Genomic DNA, 23079 nt, shown 5'->3' on the forward strand with positions numbered 1-23079 from the left:
ATCCAATGGAACCAAAATTGTTTGGTTACCAGCATTCCTCAAAACATCTTATTTCATGTTACACAGAAGAAAGAAGGTCATATGGGTTTGGAACAGGGTCAGAAATGAACTTTTAAAGGGATTTGTTTATTTATTTATTTTATAAGGGGAATTTGTATAGTTACCATATTAATTGTATCTGAGTTCTCTTTAATTTAAAATACTTATATTTGACCAAATCAATAAGAATACTTTAAACTGTTACCAATTGTATATAAGTTCTGGCTACACAAACAAGTTATTCAAAAACTCCCGTTATAATCACTGAAGCTGCCAAATGACATCTTTTCTGCATTTTGTTATTTATGATGAGATAATTGACTAGAGCACTCAACAAAACTCTGGCGATTCCACTGCATTCATTGACAATAAAGCAGACTTGACTTGACTTGATAAGCTTGATAGCCATGGCACACAAAGTCTTTCAATAAAATTATTATTTATTTGAAAACAAAATCATAAATGATTACAATAACAGATGATAATCATAATTAATGAAAAAGATTAAAATGAATATAAAATCCAAACTGAGTATATTCTGCTAAAGTTTCTAAGAGAGCAATATAATCTAAGTATAATCATCTTCAGAAGTCAAAAGACAAAGGCCTCTGAAGCAGAAGAAAAGCCAAATGGAATAATATTTATACTAGATACTTACATCCTATTACAACATCATGAGATGTTTTGGTCTGATCTATAGACGTCAAATGCATTTATCCATTGTGTCTCTATCTACTTCTTGCCAAATGTTTTCCTCCACCTAAATTAACTTGAAGTTCAAAGCAGATCATGCTGAAATGACAATGAGGGCCAGATAAGATCAGATAAAAATACAGATGTGGCTGTGGTTTTACACCTTTTGAGAAGAACAGCACGTCTTGCTAATTTTCAAGAATCACTCTGCAAATAGCAGCTCTCGGAAAAGAACACGTAGTACCACGAAGATAGAAGGCAAATTTAGCGCACATCCTTGCATACAAAAAGTGAATTTGCAGAGAGTAAGTTTCCAACATCCTATTCAGACATCACTTAGATCACTTCACATAATGAGATGTACTTTCTTAAACAGGGCCGCTGCTGGCCAAACGCGTGCCCTAAGCAGAAGTGTATCATTGTGCCCCAATCCCTCATTTAAAAAGTAAAAAAAAAATATATATATATATATATAATAAACACATACTGTAGGGGTCAAAAAAAGAACTTTAATAAAACATAAAGGTAAATAAATCATTTATATTATTTACAAATTCAATTGTAGCTCAGACAGTTACCTACTGTGTGGCTATGACTTTATTAATACAGTTGTCTGATTGCTTTTATAGTCTCAAGCATTCAGAAATCACGCCAAAGAAAATTAAGCAGTTTTTACTACGATAAAACCATGGTTGATTTTTTTTAAGGGTTGTGATGTCCTTTTTTTTTTTTTTTTTTGAATAAATTGTAGAGGCTGTGTCATCTTTAGCAAAAAGGTGGCCAAAAAGGAAAGATTTCATTAATAAAGAAGTGGATCTCTGAATTAAATGTTTGGTTAATAGCCTATTAAACAATGATTTGATTGTCCTGTAAGTGAAGCAGCAGCAATTACATGGCCTTTGGCTCCATTTGCAGGCATGTGTAAGAACATGTAATGTAGGCGTACATCAATTGTTTATTTTGTACTAGCCTACAGTATGTATTTTAACAGTGTTATTCGATGAAACCATATAATTATTAATTAACCAATCATTATTGCCTCATTGGTTTTATATAATGCATTGATTTAAGAAGTCATTTTAAATGCTTTTGTTGGCTTAGGTCTGTTTTTATCATTTTTTACTTTTCATTTTATAGATGTTATTTAATCACACGGGGACCATTTTTTTTCCACTTTATCTTGAATTTGTGGGCTATTTTTGCCACGAGCCCCTGTTCATTTCCAACCCTGGAACGACAGGAGGATGAGTCAACGATGACATGATTTTTGGGTCGATCCCTTGAACCTTCGATGCGTTTTCATGTTGACTCAAAGTTTACAGTCTCAGATTTAAATTTACCATTTAAAATGTATGTTCTACATTACTATCTTTTGAGTAACATAGAAGATATTTTGAAGAATGTTCATGCTGTTCTTCCCCATACTGTAAAAGTCTACGGGGACGATTACCATGAAGCAGACAGAAATTTAAGTCTTTATTTGCTGAAAAATCTTCCTTTTTTACTGGAGCTCTCATATTTTTCAAAATCATTTTTTTTTTTTTTTTTTTTTTTTCATTTTAAATGATATTTGTTTCACTCATGCATATGTTTATTTGCAGTCAGTTACAAGACATGACAGTTTTGATGTAACTGTTTCCTTAAATTATTCTAAAGTGTAAACATATTGCATCATCAGTAAAGTACTGGTGTGCAGAATTCATAAATATCTAAATATATATTTATAAAGAAACATGCCCCACCTTGGTGCGCTTCTGTAGTTGAAGAGATCTATTAATCCAGAGAGGGGATGGGTGTAAAGGCTTAACCCTGATCTCCTGAAAGCACTGCTTCAAGATTCTCTTTATTTATCAATCCATCTGCCGGCATTTCACATCTCCTCCTGAAACTGGATAATTTAACACGCTTCAGCACTGTTCACATCAAAATTTCCATCAAAAAGGGGCTTAATCCACCTTATCTGAAGCCCTGTCGCAGCAGTGAGCGAAAGCCTAATCAAAGAGACAGGCAGGGTCACCCAGGAGAGGGTCAGAAGGATGGGTGTATGATTTCTAATTGAGGGAGACACTCACACTAGGCTTAGTCTGCTCTTTGAGTGCTGTGGTGTTTTGGTTAAAGATCTCAGCTGGTAACTGTGTAGATGTAGGTTTAAAGCCCATAAACTTTCAGCATTGTGCCCTTGAGCAAGACACTAAACCCTGGGTCACCCCAGTGAGACTGAAATGCACATAATATACAATACAACAGTGCATCAAATAACTACAAGTAGTGATGTGTATTATTATTACAGCCCTATACACTACTGCTCAAACGTTTGTGGTCAGTAAGGTTTGAAATTGATTAACGATGCATTAAATTGATCAAAAGTGTCAGTAAATACATGTATAATGTTACAAATAATTTCTATCTCAAATAAATGCTGTTTTTTATATATATACTTTCTGTTCATTAAAGACACCTAAAAAAGTATCACCGTTTCTACAAAAAAATTTGAATGATTTCGGAAAATTCATGTGACACTGAAGACTGGGGTAATGATGCTGAAAATACAGCTTTACATCAAAGGAATAAACTACATTTTAATTTATTTACACATAGAAAACAGTTATTTTAAATTGTAATAATATTACAAAATATTGTTGTTTTTAATTGATTTTTATCAAACCAATCTTTAAGGAGTTTCTTATGTTCTCCTAGGCTGCCTGGGAGAACATAAGAAACTCCTTTAAATACATTAAAAATCTCACCAACCCCAAACTTTTGAACTGTATTGTACTTGGATGAAACTTAAAAAAAAAAAAAGACAAAAAAAAAAAAACCTTTCCAAGCTTTTGGTTGTGTCATAACTGTATTTTATTTATTTATTTCTGCAGGGGAGCTGAAAATGGTTTGTGAAGGAGGAGAGAGAAGGATTTGTTCTTGTCAGGCACTTCTGCTGGGCACCACATGGGGACCTTTCCCTGGGAAGATTGAGGCGGCCACAGGAGGAAGTGACAAGGTGGGTTTGCTTATTTATTATAGAGGTGAATTCAAAAGGTAAGTTTGGGGCAGACATTTAGAAATGTCTGTAGATGACAAATTCCCTTTCTTTTTCACAAGAAAATGTTAGTATCTAGAACTGATGGGATGGGAATTATGGCAAATGTAGTTTTGTCTGCTAACACTTTTAGCAAACAGCTTCCTAACTTCACCTTCAACTTTTTATTTTTTATTTTTCTTTAAATGAAAACAAAAAATGCTAGTATATATATAGTAAGAATTTTAGCTGAATTTTAGCATTGTTGTGACGTCCGTTCCTCTCATAGATACCATCATCATGACGTGACTTAACATAAGTGTGTACTATTGCGATTGAATAAGGATCTGATCAGCATAATGTTTATCTTGTATACAGTCTCAGTGAATTGCAGGTCATTACAGGAAGGCTAAAGACATAGAGACCAAAACGATAGATTGAGAAGAGAGCAAGGGACAGAAGTGAAATAATTTGAAAGGTTTTTGTGTCCATCTTGTGTTTTGAGGCCTTGGAGAAGGCGGTGTTGTGTTGTGGAGAGTGTGTGAGTGTGTGTGTGTGTGTGTCGGGTAATCTGTGCCCGTGGCAGGTCTACCCTGTGAAGCGGCCTGGTATCGCAGGCCCATTGTTGTTGCTCCTGTCAGAGCGGAGAGAGGCCGATGGAGGCTGTGCTGGCCTGATAAGAGGAAAGAGGGTTCAGCCGAGAGAGAGAGAGAGAGAGAGAGAGACAGGCAGAAAGAGAAAGAAATGACTCAAGGAGAGTGGACTGCTGTGTAGACTCTGTCTTTTTCATGAAGTATTCCCACACAAGCCTCTCTCTCTTTCTGACGCTCCATTCTGAAGGCGAGGCTTTAAAAAGAGACACCATACATACTGTAAGTGAGTCCGCAGCTAAACAAAATATGTGAAACCTTGTTTGATTCTCGCCGGGTTTTTAATGGTGTTTGTAAGACGAGGCAGCATCACTGTTACTATCGCTAATATTTTAGGTTTGTGATCTAAGAAGAAGAGCTCAGGTGGGCTAATTAACCACATAGCTACAGCATTATTGCTAGACAATACTCTTTTTCAGTGTAGACTTATTAGGCCCCTGTATTTTGATGTAGTTTGGCATAAATGTCTACATTTATATGCATGGACCACAAGCAGAGCCCCATGTAGTCAATTTGTACTAATTTCAGATGAATTCATCTCATCCCTTTGAGGTGAAGTGGATATGATCTCTGCCACCTGTAGGGATCTGGAGACGTCCGGCTCTAGAGCAGCATCATCCCTTCACATCCCTGTGGGGGAAGAAAGGGAGCCAAATGCTTTCCAGACTCTCAGACGGTTATCTGTGCGCTTATCTCTCCAGGAGCTCACGCTCACTGTCTCTCGGGCCAAATCTGCATTTTTGCTGAATCTGATCATCTTCCTGCCGACTGGTCAGTCCCAGACACGGCTGGCAGGACTTTGTCTTATGGCCTATTAGAAATAGAGAGAGACAGAGAGGAAAATATACACACTTTACACTTTAGCATACTTTTAACAAGACTTCATTACAGAAATAATATTACATATAATATTTAATGCAACTTAATTGCAATCAAATATTTAAATTAAATGTATTCTAGTTTACTTTTCTATCAAATGCAATTCGCTGATTTTTTTTAACCCACATAAGTAAAAAAGTAATTTCATAATTAATTCTATTGTCTTTGAAATATGTTTAATGCTGAATGTACCGTCAAGCATGTATGATAAACTAAATAGACTTTAATTTCATTTCTATTGAAACTTGCAGGGCATGTATTTATATCTTTCTAATTGCATCTTTGTAACTATGAAATTGCAATTCGGGACATTTAAAACAACTATTCATTTTTAATATAATATCAAATAACACACCCTAGATAAACGATAATGAAGTAATTTCCATGTGCTTTAGTTTGTTGACTAATTTTCAAATTATCAAAATAAGTGCACTTCACTACAGCATGACACAAGATTATAAATACGTAATGATTCAAAATGCACTTTAAAATAAAAGTTTTAATTTGGCATTATTACAAAAGTGCACTTTTTAAAAGTCTACTTAAGTGTGTTAAGAAGCAGACACAAACGAGTCTTTCTTTAAGTACACTTATTTGGACTTTATTTCATTGAAATTATATTATCTACACAAGCACAGTTTTTAAAAACACTGAAAACACAACAATAAAATCAAATCTTCCATCCGTCCTTTTGAAACCAATGCCAGCTCTTTAAAATACTCAGTGTGTAAGTCTGGGCACAATGCATCTAAAGATCAGTGCTCAGCATCCGCTTCTTCTGTCTCCAAGTCCATCCCGCTCCATTCTGAATCCCAGAGCTCCCAAAGGATGAGATCTGATCAGGTGAAACATTCAGAGGCTCTCTAACAAAACAGCCATTCAGAGGGTGAACGGGACGGGGTATGGTCTGCTCGCCCCGTCCTCACACACATACATGGAGATATAGCTCTGGAATGGCCTTTGGGCATGATGAATGCATGGTTGAAGTTGTTCAAACAAGCTCACTTAGAAACTGGATGGCTTGTCTACTTGTCACTGACAGGTCTGATGCAAAAATAGCAGGTTTTGGGTGAAATCAGCTGTCGATCAGATGGTCTGTTCTGATGTGGAGGAGACTGAAGTGTGTTTTGTGTCGCAGGTTTCGCTGGCTCTGAATGGAGGTCCTCGCTGGCTGACGGACATGATGTGGGTCAGCGCGGAGGATGGAAAGAGCAACTGCGCTGTGTACATTAAAGGTGAGAATGTATTCTTTAGGCCAAGGCTTCTGTGCCTGAGTCATTGAACAGGGTGTTAAAGACTCTGTGAAATTGCGGGACAAACAGAAGGATATCCATTAGCAGAAATGTCTTTGATGAATACAAACCGTGTTTAAATGCACGACTTCGTAATTGTATTGTGGATAATATGTTTATTGGATCAAGGCCATGGCTATTTCACAATATTACTGTGTTTACTGTATTTTTGATCAAATCAATGCAGCTTGATGAGAATAGTGACTTATTTAAGAAAAAATACAAATCTTGCAACCCAACCCTTTGAGAGTAAAAGTGACATGACTTTCAGCCAAGTATGGTGTCCCATACTCAGAATTCATGCTCTGCATTTAACCCATCCAAAGTGCACACACACACAGAGCAGTGAACACACACACACACACACTGTGAACACACACAGCGGGCAGCCATTTATGCTGCAGTCCCCAGGGAGCAGCTGGGGGTTCGATGCCTTGCTCAAAGGCACCTAAGTCATGGTATTGCCGGCCCAAGATTCGAACCCACAACCCTAGGGTTAGAAGTCAAACTCTCTAACCACTAGGCCACGACTTCCCCAGAAGTTGTGGCAACAGAAGTGTTTGTATCTGTCTTTGTATTTTTGGATGGGTTCCCCTTTGCAAAGAGATCATCATATCAGAAGGTCTGTAGCATCAAAAAGTTGCACTACTATATGCTGTAGATGATCTCAAAGCTGTAGCCCATGTGGTCTGAAAGCTTACATCCCCATGTCTTGACTTCATATGTACAGAGAATTTAAAAACCATGTGCCCTTTTCCAAGATAAAGCCATGTCCCCATTTTAACCAAAAGAAGAAAAAGTGAGCGGTAATAACTCACCATTCCATGAACAAATGCTCGATGTTTAAAGAGCAGAAAGATAACTCTTTGTTGCTGGCGCTCTCTCTCCTTGACTAAAAGTGATATTTCTGCTAAAGTGCTCCAGTTTTTTATTATCTGCAGGAGCTTAATTGATTAATCTACTTACAGTACATGTGTACGTTCACCAGAGAACAATCCCTTCTCCATTCTGAAAAAAAAAGACTTGAGGAAATGAAAGACTTAAAGGCCTTTATCGCACTTATCTGAGAACACAGAGAAATAATGGTTGAACATCTCCAGCAAAGTCAAATTCTATTATCAGTGTATTCAAACAGCACCGCCCCCCGGAGAAGTCCCCTCTCCACCAGCGCCAGCGCGGCACAGCGATTGCGTTTAATTAAAAGACAACGCTGATAAACTGAAGGGCTTTTAACAGTGAAGATATTAAGGAACTGAAAGGGGGTCAGGATCGATTAAGCCAGGCTGCCGGATGCCTGTATCTCATAAACTCGCCGGCTTCCCTGCTCTCCCAGCGCTGGTCACAGCAGACGTTTTGAGAGCGAGGGTTTTATAGTGTATGTAGATTATTAGGTTGTATTCACATATTCTGGATTTGAGGATAAAATGTCATAGTACAATGTCGGTTTTCATTCTTTATTTGCTTTGCTTGCTTGGTCTGAACCTGAGCATTGTTACTGGTCTGTTTTGATATTATTTTGTGTACATATATATATATATATATATATATATATATATATATATATATATATATATATATATTATTGTTACATTTAATGTGTCACACTATGTGCAGTGTTCTTTAGGAAAAAAAAAATATCTCTCAACTAATGCTGTAAACTATACAAATAACTATACAGTTGGTACATTATTATAACATTTAACATTATTATAACATTTCGTACACAATTTCGTAGTTAAAATATATAAACTTCTAACTGGTTTCTGTCAAAAAAATAAAATAAAAAAATTAAAAATGGTTACAGGTTTTTTCAAACATGCATTAAGTAGAGTATCTACAGGTGATAATATCAGTATGTAATATAGTGAATATATTTAGCAAAAGGCTGCTCTCCTAAATATATTTTTTCTAGCTAACTCACCAGTTTATGGACATTGAATGTCTTTCTGCAGAGGTAAATATAACGTTACATAACATTGTTTACAAGCTGTTTTATTTACCTTTTTGCGTTGTTGAAACACTGATTTAGAGATTACATCTTGATACATTTTAGCAAGTTATTCTGCTTTTTCAACATACCTACTGATGTTCATTCATGTTTATTTCATGCTGTAACTAGTATTAAAGAGAAGGCAAGATCATCGTTTCAACTCTTTTTGTTGGAATTTGGTGTTAAAATTGACAGAATTAGACCACTCAGACATTTCAAAAGTAATAAAGCATAAAACTTATTGTGATTATTGCATAGTAGTCTTAGTTGGTTAGTTGGGGTCACTTCATCTACAGCGATATCGTTGACTTGATTGCAAATTAATAAACAGACACTATTTAAACTGAACAGAGATGACATCACTGAATTCAATGATGAACTGCCTTTAACTGTCATTTTGCATTATTGACACACTGTTTTCCTAATGAATGTTGTTCAGTTGCTTTGACGCATTTTTGTATAAAGCGCTATATAAATAAAGGTGACCATGAGGGAGTTTGGCGACACAATGGCTTTGTTTCCATGCAGACCCTTAAAGAATGCATCTCCCATAAATCCTGTAGAATTTAACCAATCAGATGACAACTTTAAAACTAATGTGTTTTGCCTGTTGTGTGCCCTATGCATCAGACATTCAGTAACAATGAGTACAGTTGTTCCCTGTACAAAATCTGTCAAACCAGACCGCTGTTTTCAAGCAGATTTGTCAAATGCACTTCTGAGTTCAAGGACATCAAACTTGGTTCCTCACCAGAAGCTCTCCTAAGAATTGGCCATTGAAAAACCCATACAGGTTGACCGCTCATTAGGATTGGGGTGAATGTGGCCCCATGAGAGTCTATAGTGGTTCTGGACTGGTGTATTCTATAACAGACTATGGGTCGTCGAGTCGTCTGATATGAAATGTTGTGGTGGTTGCATTCGTGCGTCTCATGAACCGATGAGTTCCAGCGAAGGGGGCAGTAAAATGCTTAAGCGTGTGTTTTATATGTGCTCTCGGTCCTGTCAGAGGGCTTTTGGCTTATCTTGAGTGAATGTCGAGGCTGGAAATGTCAGGCACGGGCAGAAAAAATATGAGATTATGAAGCTGCTGGATGTTGTCATGGGGTTGTGATGCGTCATAAATCCTGGTTTGATGGCAGTGGATGTCTGGATCAGGAGGGACACGGCTTAAGGACTGCAGAGACTCTGAGCTCTGCCACTGAACAGGAAAGAGGTTTATTCTGGTCATTAGACGATGTAGACCTCATCTTTTGATTTATCATCCCCCCACCCTTGGATTTTGGCTCTCCTCCCTTTATATTTCATGCTGGCTGTCTCTCTCTCTCTCCCCCTCTGTCTCATTTCTTGATGGACTGATATCTGACAGGCTTATGGCTGTCTGTGAAGGGAAGGAAACCTCTATGTTAAGGTGAATCTGGGTTCAGCAGAAAGAAAGAAAGTCCTGGCGCACCGCAGCAAGAGCAAACGTCGGTCAACGACTTATCACTTGTAGTTTCCTGTGATAGTACTAGTGGACAGAAGCCAGAAAGCTAAAACAGGAATCTTGTATGTATCTTGGGTCTCGTGGTTCAGAGTTACAGCATTATGTCAGAGGAATTTCAGTTTGATTCTCACTGAAGACGAAGTCAGAGACAAAGTTTATTTGAGTTTCCCTGAAACCAATCGGGAGTTTTGCTAGAAGGTAGAAAAGCAGAAGCACATAATCCTCTTCCCACCGAGGCGCTCGCTTTAGGGCTATCTCTCCTCCCTTTCTCCCAATCTCTCCCTCCCTGCGTCCCTCCCACGCTCTCTCCTGCTCTATCCCATTACCTGGAAAAAAGCAGAGGGTCCCAAGCCACAATACTGAATACCCCAAGATAAAAGTAAAAAATTTCCTTCTGAGATGTTTTTTTTTCTCTTCTTTTTCGAGTAGCTGCAGTTGTTGTTTTTTTAGTCACAGATCAAAGTGTCTGAGCGGTGTGACTCTATAGGGTCAGAACCATCAGCTATACTCCACCGAGCGGCAGAAATCTTCCTAGTGTGAGCCAAGTGACGATCTACTGGGAGAAATAACAAAGTGATTTGCATTGTATGTCAGTCATTGACCATAATCCCCAGTGAGGCCCGGCAGTGTCCTGTTGTGTGTCTAACAATTCCTGAGAAAGAGAAGGTGATGGATGAGTGCAGCTGCTTATTTACCACAGTTACACAGATTAAAAAAAAAAAATAAGGTCCTTGCAGCATCAACAGACTATTTGTTTACTATTTTACCTTTTGTTTACCTTTGCTTTCATTTTGTTTATGTGTAACCTTTGTTTACATATTTTGTTTGCATTTTGTTAATGTTTACCTTTATATTTGCCTTTCAATTTACATTTACTTTTAACAATTTTATAAACAACTTTTTTGTTAATGTCTACACTTATGTTTACATATATATATATATATATATATATATATATATATATATATACATATATATATTTCCTTTACATGATTGTACTTATATTTATGTTTTTATTTTATTTTTTTATTTAGATTATTCATGTTCTGTTTTCTTTACATTTGCCTTTACATTTCGCTTTACTTTTACATGTAATCATATTAGAAACATGAACCTTTAGATTTGTTGCTTTGTTTACGTATTTTGTTTCAAGTTTACACTTGCATTTACTGATTTTGTTAATGCTTCCCTTTATGTTTACCTTTGGTTATTAATTGTGTTAATATTTACATTTTCTATTATGTTTCTCTTTACATTTACATTTGTTTGCCTATTTTGTTAATATTTACATTTATACAGTATATACGTTTTAATCTTTTCCTTTACATGTTTTTGTATGATTTTATTAAGTATTACATTAATTTGATTAATAAACATTTGTTTATTAACGTTTAATAATTGCCTTTACATTTATATTTTCAATTTCATTTAACCACTTTGTTAATGTTCATCTTTGCATATGCATATTCGCATATATTTACATACTTATTTTGCTAGCGTTCCCCTTTAAATTGATTTGTTTACCTATGTTGTTAATGCTTACATTTATATTTACTTTGAACCTTTTCTCTTTACATTTGCCTCTGTTTGGTAATGTTTTCATTTATTTTGACTTATGTTGTTAATGTTTACATTTACATAATGTTTACTCCTTTGTGTTTTCTTTTACCTTTGTTGTTGATGTTTTTTTTTGTCATTTACATGTTTTTCACATTTACCTTTATGTTTGAATATTTGTTTAAAAAGTTACCTTTATGTTCACACTTTCATGTTTATCATCTGTTGTTTTATTTCTTTTGTAATCCATGTGCTTACATGCGTGTATATGCTGTACATGCATCTCATTTCAACGGCGCAGTGCGCAGCTATTAAGGAGCTGTCACAAAGCTTAATTACACATTCGGATATGCTAATGAGATGCTGCCTGTCAGCAAGTCTGTGATTTGAATGCTTCACATGTAACACAGAGACTGTCAAGAAAGTGTTCAATCAAAAATGCTCCAATAACTGAGTTGAACAGCTAGCTACACTCTCCTCCATCTTTACTAAGATCACTGCAGTATGAAAAACAGTAAGCGAGGGGGAGGGATGATGGGAAGGAGGTCTATCTCAGGCAGAAGTGATGTGGTTCTATCCATATTCATATTCAGCAGCAGCTGTTATCGCTTTAAAGGCTTTCTAATTACTACAACAAGACAAAAACTGCTTGGATACGGTCCAGACCCGCTTAATGATAAGCGCTCATTCACTCTCTCACTCACTTTCTCTCTCTCTCTTCCTTTCTTAATCTCCACAAAGCACCTTGGAGTCTACTCACCCAAATACATGCCAATGAACAGGGAAAGTGGCATTCGGAGATGCAGGTGTCACGTTTGATAAGAAACTTCTGGATTAAATATGCTGTGGCTAATGAGTGAGGGTGAGACCATGGGCACGATTGTTCTCCGTCTGATAACATTCTGCGGAAGAAACAGCCAAATTCCATCATTTAATAAACAGCCCCAGCCTCAATCAGAGAGAGCGCCTGGATCCCAGTGTTAAGTGGGAGACATTGGTTTTCATTATGCCAATCTCAGGGGGCTTCAATAGGGGTGAGGAGGTGCAGCGACAAACAAATTGTCCCATATTTAGACATGTTTGTTTGTGTGTGAGGTGCATCACTATTGCTGTTGCTCATACATTAAATAATTTTGGATTTACTTTGAAATGAATTTCAGCCAGAAATTGCTAAATCTCACAAAGAATTACACATAAACACATTGAATTAACTAATGTTTTGAAGCCAAAATACTTTTTTTTTTCTTCTTTTTTTACAGTGTACTTAGGTATTTGAAAATCCCAAGTATTAAACTTCAGTGCATGAATGCTATGGCTCGTTGAGAGGAGGTCTGCCATCACTTATGATTTCTACCTGGTAAACAACTAAAATGGGTGCAAAAATACCACTAATGGTGGAATCAGAACCATATCTAGAAACTAGAACATATAGATATACACCCGAATCAACTAGTAAAAATGCCCTGGCATTCAGTTTCCTTTATACACTGTCAAAAAATGTGCTTGTCATTGAGGCAGGCCAACTCTTTATCATATCTTATCTTTTATTATATTTAAGATCTAACTTATCTATTGTTGGACCTAAATACGTACCGTTAAGTTACTATTATAAATAATACGTGGTAAATACGGTACAAAGTTGTGACTTTGAAGGCACTGCCCTTTTGCACATTTTATTCTAAGATACATCCTATTCGTCTAATTTACACTATCAGTAAAGAGCTGTGGAGGTCAAAGATTTGACCTCTTTTGTAATGAAAGCAAAAAAGGAAAGTGAGACAGATGCAGGTGTTGACCTGTCACTCATAAGGAGCTTAGTTCACCCAGCCAGTTAAATCTCACTTTAGCTGGACCAGTAGGCTAGCTGTCAAGAAGACGATTCATTTCTCAAAGCTCATATTTAGAAATAGGAAAACGGCGGGATCATTTTTTTGGCAGACCTGTCAAGCTACCACCGCTCTTCAGTTTGAACCTGAAAGCCGGGGGTGTGATGTGGTGTGCATTGGAAAATAAACACTGACTGCAGTGCCTCATGAATATACAAAAAGAGGCATATCTTCACACCCTGCTACACCCACCAGACGACTGGCCGTGCCTCACAGGAAGCCGCATGATGCCCCTCTGGTGTGTGTTTGATGTAGTGTGTGGGCCAGGAGATCAGTGAGGGTGCAGGTGTGTGGGGCAGATGGAGGAGAGGTGATACCCGGGGCGCTGGCTAGGAACACAGAAGCTCCATAAGGGCGGCCCCCAGGGGAACAGAGCTGTATGACTGATGCACTCTGGGATGCAGTGAGGCAGAGATGTGATTTATGGAAGGGAGCAGTGAAATTGAGCTCCCCGCTGTCTCTCACACACATTGCTGCTGCGCTTGCAAAATCTCTCTCTTATACTGGGGTTTTTAACTTTCCGTCTGCGTTTTCTTAGGACTTTCTCATTAAACACAGTTGCTGGGTGAAATAAAGATGGTCGTGGCCAAGTAACATAGGTTTTTTTATGCCATGAGTCTTGAAAAGTAGAGGAGAAGGCATAGGTTATTTTTTATTTTAAAATGACACTTGTAATTTTGAAAGAGGGTTAAACACTTTTAAATAATTATGAAGACTTTGTGGTGTCAAATGTAAACCTGTACAGTGTTAAACAGTGTAAAATGTTAAAACCTAATCGATGTGAAACATATGAGAGAAGCAGATCTACAAATCACCCAATAGAAACCAACCATTCAAAGACTTAGGGTCAGTTAGTTTTTATTTATTTATTTTGCTCAAGAAACATAATCAATGTTGAAAACAGCTGCTTAATATTTTTGTGGACATCATGAATCTTTTTTTTTTATTTTCTTTTTAATGTTTAACAAGAACCAAGTCCTAAGGCATGTTTTGCTTGGGGATCGAATGCTTAATTCAATCTCTAACCTTTATATAATGTGTTTTTTTTTTCTAGACTTTTTGGTTGGTATTCTGTCTCTATCCATTGAAATATACCTCCCATAAAAATTACTTAAAAATTTTAATATTAAAGAAAATGTGCTGTTAAGAACACTGAATTGTTATTAGTAATTTTAGGATTTATGATAAAAAAATCTTGAGATGCCACTTTATTTCCATTCTAGAATCTGGGTACTGAAGCAAAATCAGTTGCAAACAACTTCATTAAAACATCTGTTTCATTGAATGGACATGCGTTCCTCATGCCAGACCCACAATAACAAAAGTCCCATCCATGCAAGCACGTGTATTAACATTCCTCTGCAAGAAGCATGACGGCGCATCACAGGTCCTTTTTTTCTCCTTGGACATGCTGTCAGAGAGCACTCACACATCTTTGAAAGCTAGCATTGAGTGTACTTCATCCTCATTGTCCAACTCCCCAATTAGTCCACGTCCTAATTCTAGCATTTATTGCTGGCATATCATCTCTCTTCTTGTTATCTTGTGTTCCAGACTTATGTAAATAGTCATATTTAGAACTTGACTATTTACGCGCAGACAGAATGTCCATCATTTAGACAGATAAATGTTATCTCACTTTTACAAAGCACTCCTCTTCTTTCTAACTGGCTAATGAGTTTGTTCTGCAGAGTCCAGTGGAATGTTTCATCCCCAGCCCTTCAGTTTGATAATGCTGTACTTTTATCTGAGATGTCCATTCTCTTTAGCAGCAGTGCCTTCGGCAATACACTTGCTTGTTGTGGCCTCAAAGCAATGCATTTGTGTGTAGGACAGCGGTTCAAAAAGTATTACGTTTCTATTTACTGCTATGCCAATTTCTGTGTATTTAATATAAAATAAATAAAAGTAAAAGCTTACATATCCTCTAATGATCAATTATCATTTATTTTCAATTCTGTTTCAACTTAGGGTTGGCCTTTAAAGAGAAAGTTCATCCAAAAAATGACTTCTGTCATCCGTTACTTACCCTTATTGGATTCTAAACCTGTATGAATGAATTTCTTCATTGGAACACTAAAGATAATATTTTAAAGATTGTTTTCAAAAAAATGTGTCCATGCCATCAAAGTTAATGGGGTCCAAACAAAACAAAATAGCATAAATAACTTTTTTTAAATGGTTCAAATATTTCATTAAATATAAAATTTGCTTTTTCTCACAGGAGGATGTGTGTGGTGTACCACAAGTAAGAACATCATGGAAGGAGACGAACTTTCAGCCTGTGTGGTGGATTTGCACTGGCATCTTCAAACACCAGCCCAAACTCAACACAATCAAGGGATGTATCCGGCCCAACAGCTGGATGGCATTCAACTCCTTCCTCAGCAAGCAGCCATGGCGTCCATTCTGCCCGGCGCTATTATCAACAGTGAGTGCTGCATTACCAGGCCTCTGCCACAGTGGATAGACTGGTTTTATATAGGTTTACCCCATTACTGCAAAATAAAGTTATATTCCATTGCAACATCCATCTAGCATGGATCTGCTCTTGAGTTTTTTCAAATATTATTACCTTTACTTGTTGAATAATGTTTTCTGTTTTTCCGAAAAGCTTTTTGGAATAAAAAAGAAAAGAAAAAAAAAGAAAGTATATTATAAAACAAGAACTATTTAAGATTCTGCACCATTTCAAGGTCACTAATAAATTTGTATAAAATAACAAAAAATGTAAAATAGAAGTAGTTTAGTGGTCTCAGATTTCTTGACCCCACTTTATTTAACTTTGCAATTTTAGATGCTTTTCAGAAGCTATAGATAATTCAGTATAGATATGCTTGTGTCCGTTTCTGTCTTTGTAAGTCAAGTCAAGTCATTTTATTTGTATAGCACATTTAACCGAACAACAGTTGACCCAAAGTGCTTTACAAGTTAAAACAGGGAAGGCAGAAACAATATGCCTTGACAATACATAAAAATGAGTACAAGACTCCTTAAATACACTTAAATAATTGAATAAAACATAAACATAAATTATAAGGCTATAGAATATAACATATCAAAAACAACAAAGAAGAAAAAAAATAATAATTTTTTTTAGAAACTTCCAGGTAAGTTATTTGGAGCTGGCTGGGAATATAATATGCAGGAACTTGGCCCTCCTGGTGCAAGATTGTACTCACCTGGTAGAGGGGATCGAGAAATGTTCCAAACAGGATTCCAACTAAAATTATCTGCACAAGCACCATGGCTCAATGTACACAGACTGCCTTTGTTAGACCCAACTTTGCATTGTAGTGTTACTCATTAACACCATTTCTGTTTTCTTTTTGTTTTTCCAGTTCTCAAGTCAGATGAGATATCCACTGGAAGCAACTTAAAATGCACAATTTGTGACTACACTGCTGAAACTCTTATGGTACTCCAGCACCACATCCTCTCGCATCTGTCCCAAACTGGCCTGAGATGTAGTCACTGCCACTTCACATTCCAAACCCCTAGAGAACTGGTCAAACACCAGGAGCTACATGGACATATGGTCAACAAACTCATAGAAGAAGACAAAGCTGATAACTCTCCTAACAGCATTGCAGGCAGTCCTCAACGAGTTAGACCAAATGCAAACATGAAAGACCTTCAAGAATGCACAATACAACATGATATAAGTCAAATGGAAAGTAGCCAGACATCCACTAAGGGTGAAGGAAATTCAGGAAACAAGGCTAGTGTTTCATACTCCAGAGTAAAGTCAGAACCTTCTAGTCCTCGTTTAGCCTCCTCACCCATTCAACACAACCTGCTTCCTGCCTTTCCCTTACCCCCCTTCATACCACATGTCCCATTCTCACAGGATATTACAGTGGGCCCACAGGCATCTGAGATCCTAGCCAAAATGTCAGAGTTGGTCCATCGCAGGTTACGTCATGGGGGAAACTCTTACCCTCCAGTCATGTACAGCACGCTTGTGCCAAAGGGAGCAACGTGCTTCGAATGCAATATCCCCTTCAATAACCTTGATAATTATTTGGTGCACAAGAAGTATTATTGCAACAGTCGCTGGGAAAGCACACAAAGGCCACACGACTTCCCTGGACTTCTGGATAAACCAGCAGGCAGTGTAAGCCCTAAAATCGGTGCTAGTTTAGCTGTCATGCTAAATTCCGGCCATCCCTCTGAAGTGAAAGGGCATGAGCCTAACCCTACCAATCCTATAGCAGGTGGAAAAGTGACAGATGAACTGTCGGTTCAAGTTAAAAAAGCATCAACCCCATCTGGTGCACAGGAGAGGCCGAACGGTACACAACTGGATTTACAAAACCAGAAAATGCCACCCACTGAAACTGACCCCAACCACACAACATGCGAGGCATGCAAGATCACCTTTAGTCGACATGAGACCTATATGGTGCACAAGCAGTATTACTGTGCCACTCGCCATGATCCTCAAGTGAAACGCGCAAACAACAAAGGAGCAGCCAATCAGAAGACAGTACGTCCTCGTAAAAGAAGAAAGGCATATGAGCTGGCCACTCCTGAACAAGAACTAATGCTACCTATGGGTATGCCATCATTTCTACGTATGCCCACTATAGGAGGTCCATACATGTCAAAAGACAAACTGGATAGCTTCAGGGACCATCGGAGGTACAACATGATCCAGGGGTTAGTGCCCAAATATCCAGAGGCTTCATTGACAGTCACAAAATCAGCTCTTGTGTCAAAATGTAATACAATCTCCAAGGAAGAAGGTGATGCACCTATAGATCTCAGTAAAAAATGCATTGCACAGTTTGGCAACACTCCAGTTTCTTCTAAAGGACTTATGGATTATCATGAGTGTGTTGTGTGCAAGCTTAGCTTCAACAAAGTTGAGGACTATCTCAAGCACAAACAGAACTTCTGCCCAGGTACTATTTTGCAAAACACTTCCGCTGAAAACAAAATCATCAAAAAGGAAGGTCCTAGAAATACTAACAGCCTTTTAGAGAAACCCTTATTTGAGCTCCCAGCTACGCATGGAAAGATTGAACATCTGAACGCAGTGCCAAATTTTGACATCCAAGCTTCCAGTGAGGAACAACCAATCCCACTAAAAGATGACACTAGGAGCATGTTTCAGCCCTCTGGGGTTTATCCAAGACCTGCTAAGAAAATGAGACCTGATGAGCAAATTTGGCCTTACTATGAAATCAAACCCACCGATTACGCTACAGGGATGCTGGTCTCACAAAGTGAACGAAGGCAGAGTCCAAATGAGGGCAGTGAGGGGGAAAAAGACCAGCCGATGCCTGATGGTAGCCATCTTAGCATAGATGACCCTGGGAACCAGAACAAGTCTTCATCCTTAAAGGACAGCCTCGACCTCGAGGACAAGATGGAAGATGCTGGGAATAAACAACATGGTTCCCCTACACCGGAGAGCCGTAAGGAAAGCACAATGTCTGTGCCATCCTTAAAGACTGAGGAAGTCTCAACAAGCTTCAAGAGATTGTTGAATGGGTCCATTGCAACCACAAGTAATGTAAAGTACTGCCGTCCTTGTGACATCCAGTTCAACAACCTCTCAAACTTTATAACACATAAGAAGTTTTACTGCTCGTCTCACACAGCAGAGCATGTGAAATAGTGGACCTGCACCCTGTCTTAAACCTAGTCCCCCCCAGTAGAGATGTTTACCTCTCAAATTCAGATTCATAAAGGTGAGCACCAGCCCCCATAAATACATACTCAGTTGTCCCCCTTTGACGATGGCCCTGCTGTTTTTAATCGGACAACAACTCTTTGTTGATTGAAAGTGACCACTTGCCCACCTCTTCTTTTAAGTGGACATATTACATTTTTCACAAGCACCAGTTTCTCCCCTTGTGGTCAACAACATAAGACATTTTTACAATTACATGCTGGTGTACTCAGCAGCAGGAGGACAATCAAATCAGGAGATTTATCCTACAGTCATTTATTAGAAACTTTTAAAATATTTGTTGGAAATACTGTGTGTTGATTGTGTTTTATGTATTTATTTATTCAATAATAGTTGCAGCTCTAAAAAAATGCAGATCTGATATGAAAAACTGGTTTAGAATTACATAAAGAAGCTACATGAATAGTTATAAAGATAAATATACAGACAGTGGAGCAACCTCTGGCCGACTGATGTGCTAACATATCCTTATGTACTGGCAATCACGTTTTCTGAATTAATAACTGTCAATACATGTAGAGTCTAGTTTGTCTTTGATGTTTCTTTACGCTTCCATATGTTTTTCTTGTCATTGCAGAACTGTTCTTAAAAAGTGACCTGTATATGTGTTTGCTGATTCATTATCTCTTTTTTAAATATTTGACTTCAAAAGCAATACTTTTTAAAAGATAGAACATTATTTATAGCAGTATTATGAAAGGGTAAGTTTTTTACTTGGACCTTCAGAAATTGTCTGTGTGAAGTGTTTACTAAAGTCTTGCTGGAGAAGGGTTTACACTTGGTGTGGATGAGTCGTTGTAATTTTTCCTACAGAAAAAAAAAAAAAAAAAAAAAAAAAGGCAAATTTGTGTTGCTATGCATGTACCTGTATGGAATAAAATTCCAGAAATGTGGGAAATGTTATTTTATGTGACTTAAAAATTAAAATTCTTATCTCAGGACAGCGGTTTCAGTGAAGTTGCTATATCTAATCTTTTTTATCATTACTGCGCATATTTAGTTCAGGACTTGCTGAGCATTTATGGCTAAATGTGTAAGCACTAGCACCGTCTAGTGTTAGTTATGATTCATGACATACAAGCAGTACCTTCCTTTAAAGATGAAACATAAGCAGTAAACACTTAAAAGAGGGGGGGGGGGGTATGAAACCATTTAAAATGATTCATGACTGTATCCTGAAAGCTTGTGCTGCATTTTTACATTTTAAAATAACTGATATGCAGCAATTTTGTGAGAGTTGGTGTGTTTTGCAATAGAGCATATCGAACATATTTTCAATCATGATCAAATCAAGACAATATAACACATGAATTTCTCTGGAATCCAGGTAGTTTATTTTCTGAGGACACCAGACAATCCCTAAGCTCTCCAGAAGCTTCAGCATCCGTGTCAAGCTTGGTCGGATGCACGAGACTGGCGCTTCTCAGAGCCTCCTCTACACGAGCAGATCACCTAAAGGGTTAGAGTGATAGAGCACATCTCTTGTCTCATGGAAGGCTGAACAAAGATGAATGTTGTTCTCTGACACAGACCCTAAACCATCCTCTCTTTTTCACTTCTGGAGCTGATGATCGCTCATCCTTTATCTGGACTTGCCTCTGTGATTGACTGCTGTGGTTGGAGGGGCTTAGAGCTTAAGCCCACCTGACCTTCCTTTACACTCTGATGTGACACAGATTCTTCTCGCATAGAGTGGATTCAAGCTCCCAGTAGCCTATCAGCTGCATTTAGCTTGGGTGTGAGAGAAGGGTCTGAAACTCAGAACCACTTCATCTCTTCAACACAGGACAAGGAACATGTTTCGCTCCTAAGCAGGAGATGCACAGATGTGCCGTTATCATGGAACCACTTTTCATTTTAGCGGAAGCCTTGACATGTGTTGAAGCCCAACTGCAAGGTTGCCATGTGTTCGCTAGTCAGGAAAATTAGCTATAAACTACTCTGACTGCAACATATACATTTCAAATTATATCAACAAAAGCAGCAGGTGAGGAAGATACACTGGGAGGAGCAACAAAGATAATCTGGGGAAGAATCTACTCTTAATTCTTTAACTTTAGATGTCAAAATGTAATGTTGTCCATCTAAATTTATTTTTCTTTTTTTTTCACTGTATTTACGTTTATTAATGGTGCCTTCTGTAGCAAAGAATTACTATTAGGTCACATACATATTCAAATAGTACTATTTATTTTATTTTTGTTTTAACTGAACAGTTTATTGAACATTGAGAGAAATCTATGAATGACAAAAAATGACTTGCTCCTTCTTAAAAAACATAATTATAAAATATCAATCTAACAATTCTGATCCACGCCAGTAACCTTCCCTCATACTTTAACAACCTAATCGTTTTTTTTTTTTTAGATTAAAATGCCATACTACTTCACAATAGAAAAGAACAGATTCAATAAATAGTTCATATAACAACATTTTTATAATAACACTACTCTATCACTTACTGTGTGTTTCTGATACTTTGAGTTTAGTTCTTTACCCGGTCCTGGGGCCTGTAGCATGATAGTAGCTGAACAAATTCAGAGTTACAGGATTAGTTTTGAGTTGACAAAACCAAACCTCTCCAATCCAGCCTGTTAGTACTATGATGCCGTTTATCAACTTTCTTTGTCAACTCGGGCTTTGATCCTGAGTTTGTGGAGCGCGTGCATATGAATGTGTGACATCACTGGTGAACAGCCAATCACGAGCCTTGCAACACAAAGCAAGTTTGATTTACTTCTCGCGAGAGAAACAGCGAGATTAAAAACTAAAGGTTTTGCTAAAGGTTAAGAAATTGAAGAATATGACAAATCTTCAGTTCTCTCTTCACAGCAGTTCAGTCAGTGTACTGTTTGAGTAAATGAATTACTCCGGAATATTGGTTTGTTTTAACTCAGAGGGAGTGTCAGCCACATTAAAAAAGTTAACAGCTTAAGTCATTTGTGGATTAATGCGTATTAGAGATGTGAACCGCTTCAAATGATTCAGTTCGATTCTGTGAACTTGTTCAAGAAGATCCGGTTACATCGAGTGATTCGTTCACGAACCTGATATCACAAACTGCAGTGTTTTGAACTCTCTCTCACAACAGACCCGGAAGAGAAGACGATGCTGAATAAAGTCGTAGTTTTTGTTATTTTTGGACCAAAATGTATTTTCGATGCTTCAAAAAATTCTAACTGACCCTCTGATGTCACATGGACTACTTTGATGATGTTTTTCTTACCTTTCTGGACATGGACAGCAGTGTTGTGGGTAACGCGTTACAAAGTAGTGAAGGATTTAATTCGGTTTGTTATCATTTTTGTTTGACAGGCAGCTGTTAATTTCTCTTAGATCGTTGGCTGGCTGGTTGTTCATCATTTCTAAATGGATTTAAATCTGCAAGCCTGTTTAAGGTTGTGTTTACAAGTAAGCATACTTGTACTTTGATAACTGCATTATTTAAAGTTAAAGAAAAATCAGGAGTTATCTTGTGGTGCTCATAATATACAGTAGCCTAGGCTACCCGGGCTGAGTAGGTGCGAATTTTGATTAATAATATGTTCTGTGATAATAAATAAATAAAACGCCATGTGGAATAGCCTATTGCTGACTGTCTTTCCTGTTATTGTTATCCTGCAGTGTTAATTTAGTCGGATGACTGACGTTATTCATTGTCGGGAGTCACGACTTCTAGGTGCATTTAAAGGGGCCGGGGGCTGTGTCTGTCATGTGTGAGCCGCTGCAAACGGCTTTTAATTTTTGGTAACGCATGAGTACTCTAACGCGTTACTTTTATGAATAGGTAACGCTGTATCATAACTGATTACTTTTAATTGATGGTAACGTTGTAACCTAACTAACTACTTTCCAAAGTAACTATACCCAACACTGATGGACAGTAGACC

The 23079-nt window shown here is 37.5% G+C and overlaps 1 protein-coding gene across 1 annotated transcript in view; it reads left to right on the forward strand.

Moving 5' to 3' along the window:
* LOC132104503 (zinc finger protein ZFPM2-like) overlaps nt 1-19157 on the forward strand; it is a 48657-nt gene extending 29500 nt beyond the window's left edge. Inside the window, exons 4-7 of the mRNA XM_059510020.1 lie at nt 3606-3730; nt 6416-6512; nt 15713-15919; nt 16830-19157. Coding sequence (XP_059366003.1) covers nt 3606-3730; nt 6416-6512; nt 15713-15919; nt 16830-19114 — 2714 coding nt within the window. The 3' untranslated portion in view covers nt 19115-19157. The remainder of the gene's footprint in view (nt 1-3605; nt 3731-6415; nt 6513-15712; nt 15920-16829) is intronic.
* The last annotated feature ends 3922 nt before the right edge of the window (nt 19158-23079 follow it).

This window comes from Carassius carassius, chromosome 25, assembly GCF_963082965.1.
Source record: "Carassius carassius chromosome 25, fCarCar2.1, whole genome shotgun sequence".
Classification (NCBI taxonomy): Eukaryota; Metazoa; Chordata; class Actinopteri; order Cypriniformes; family Cyprinidae; genus Carassius; species Carassius carassius.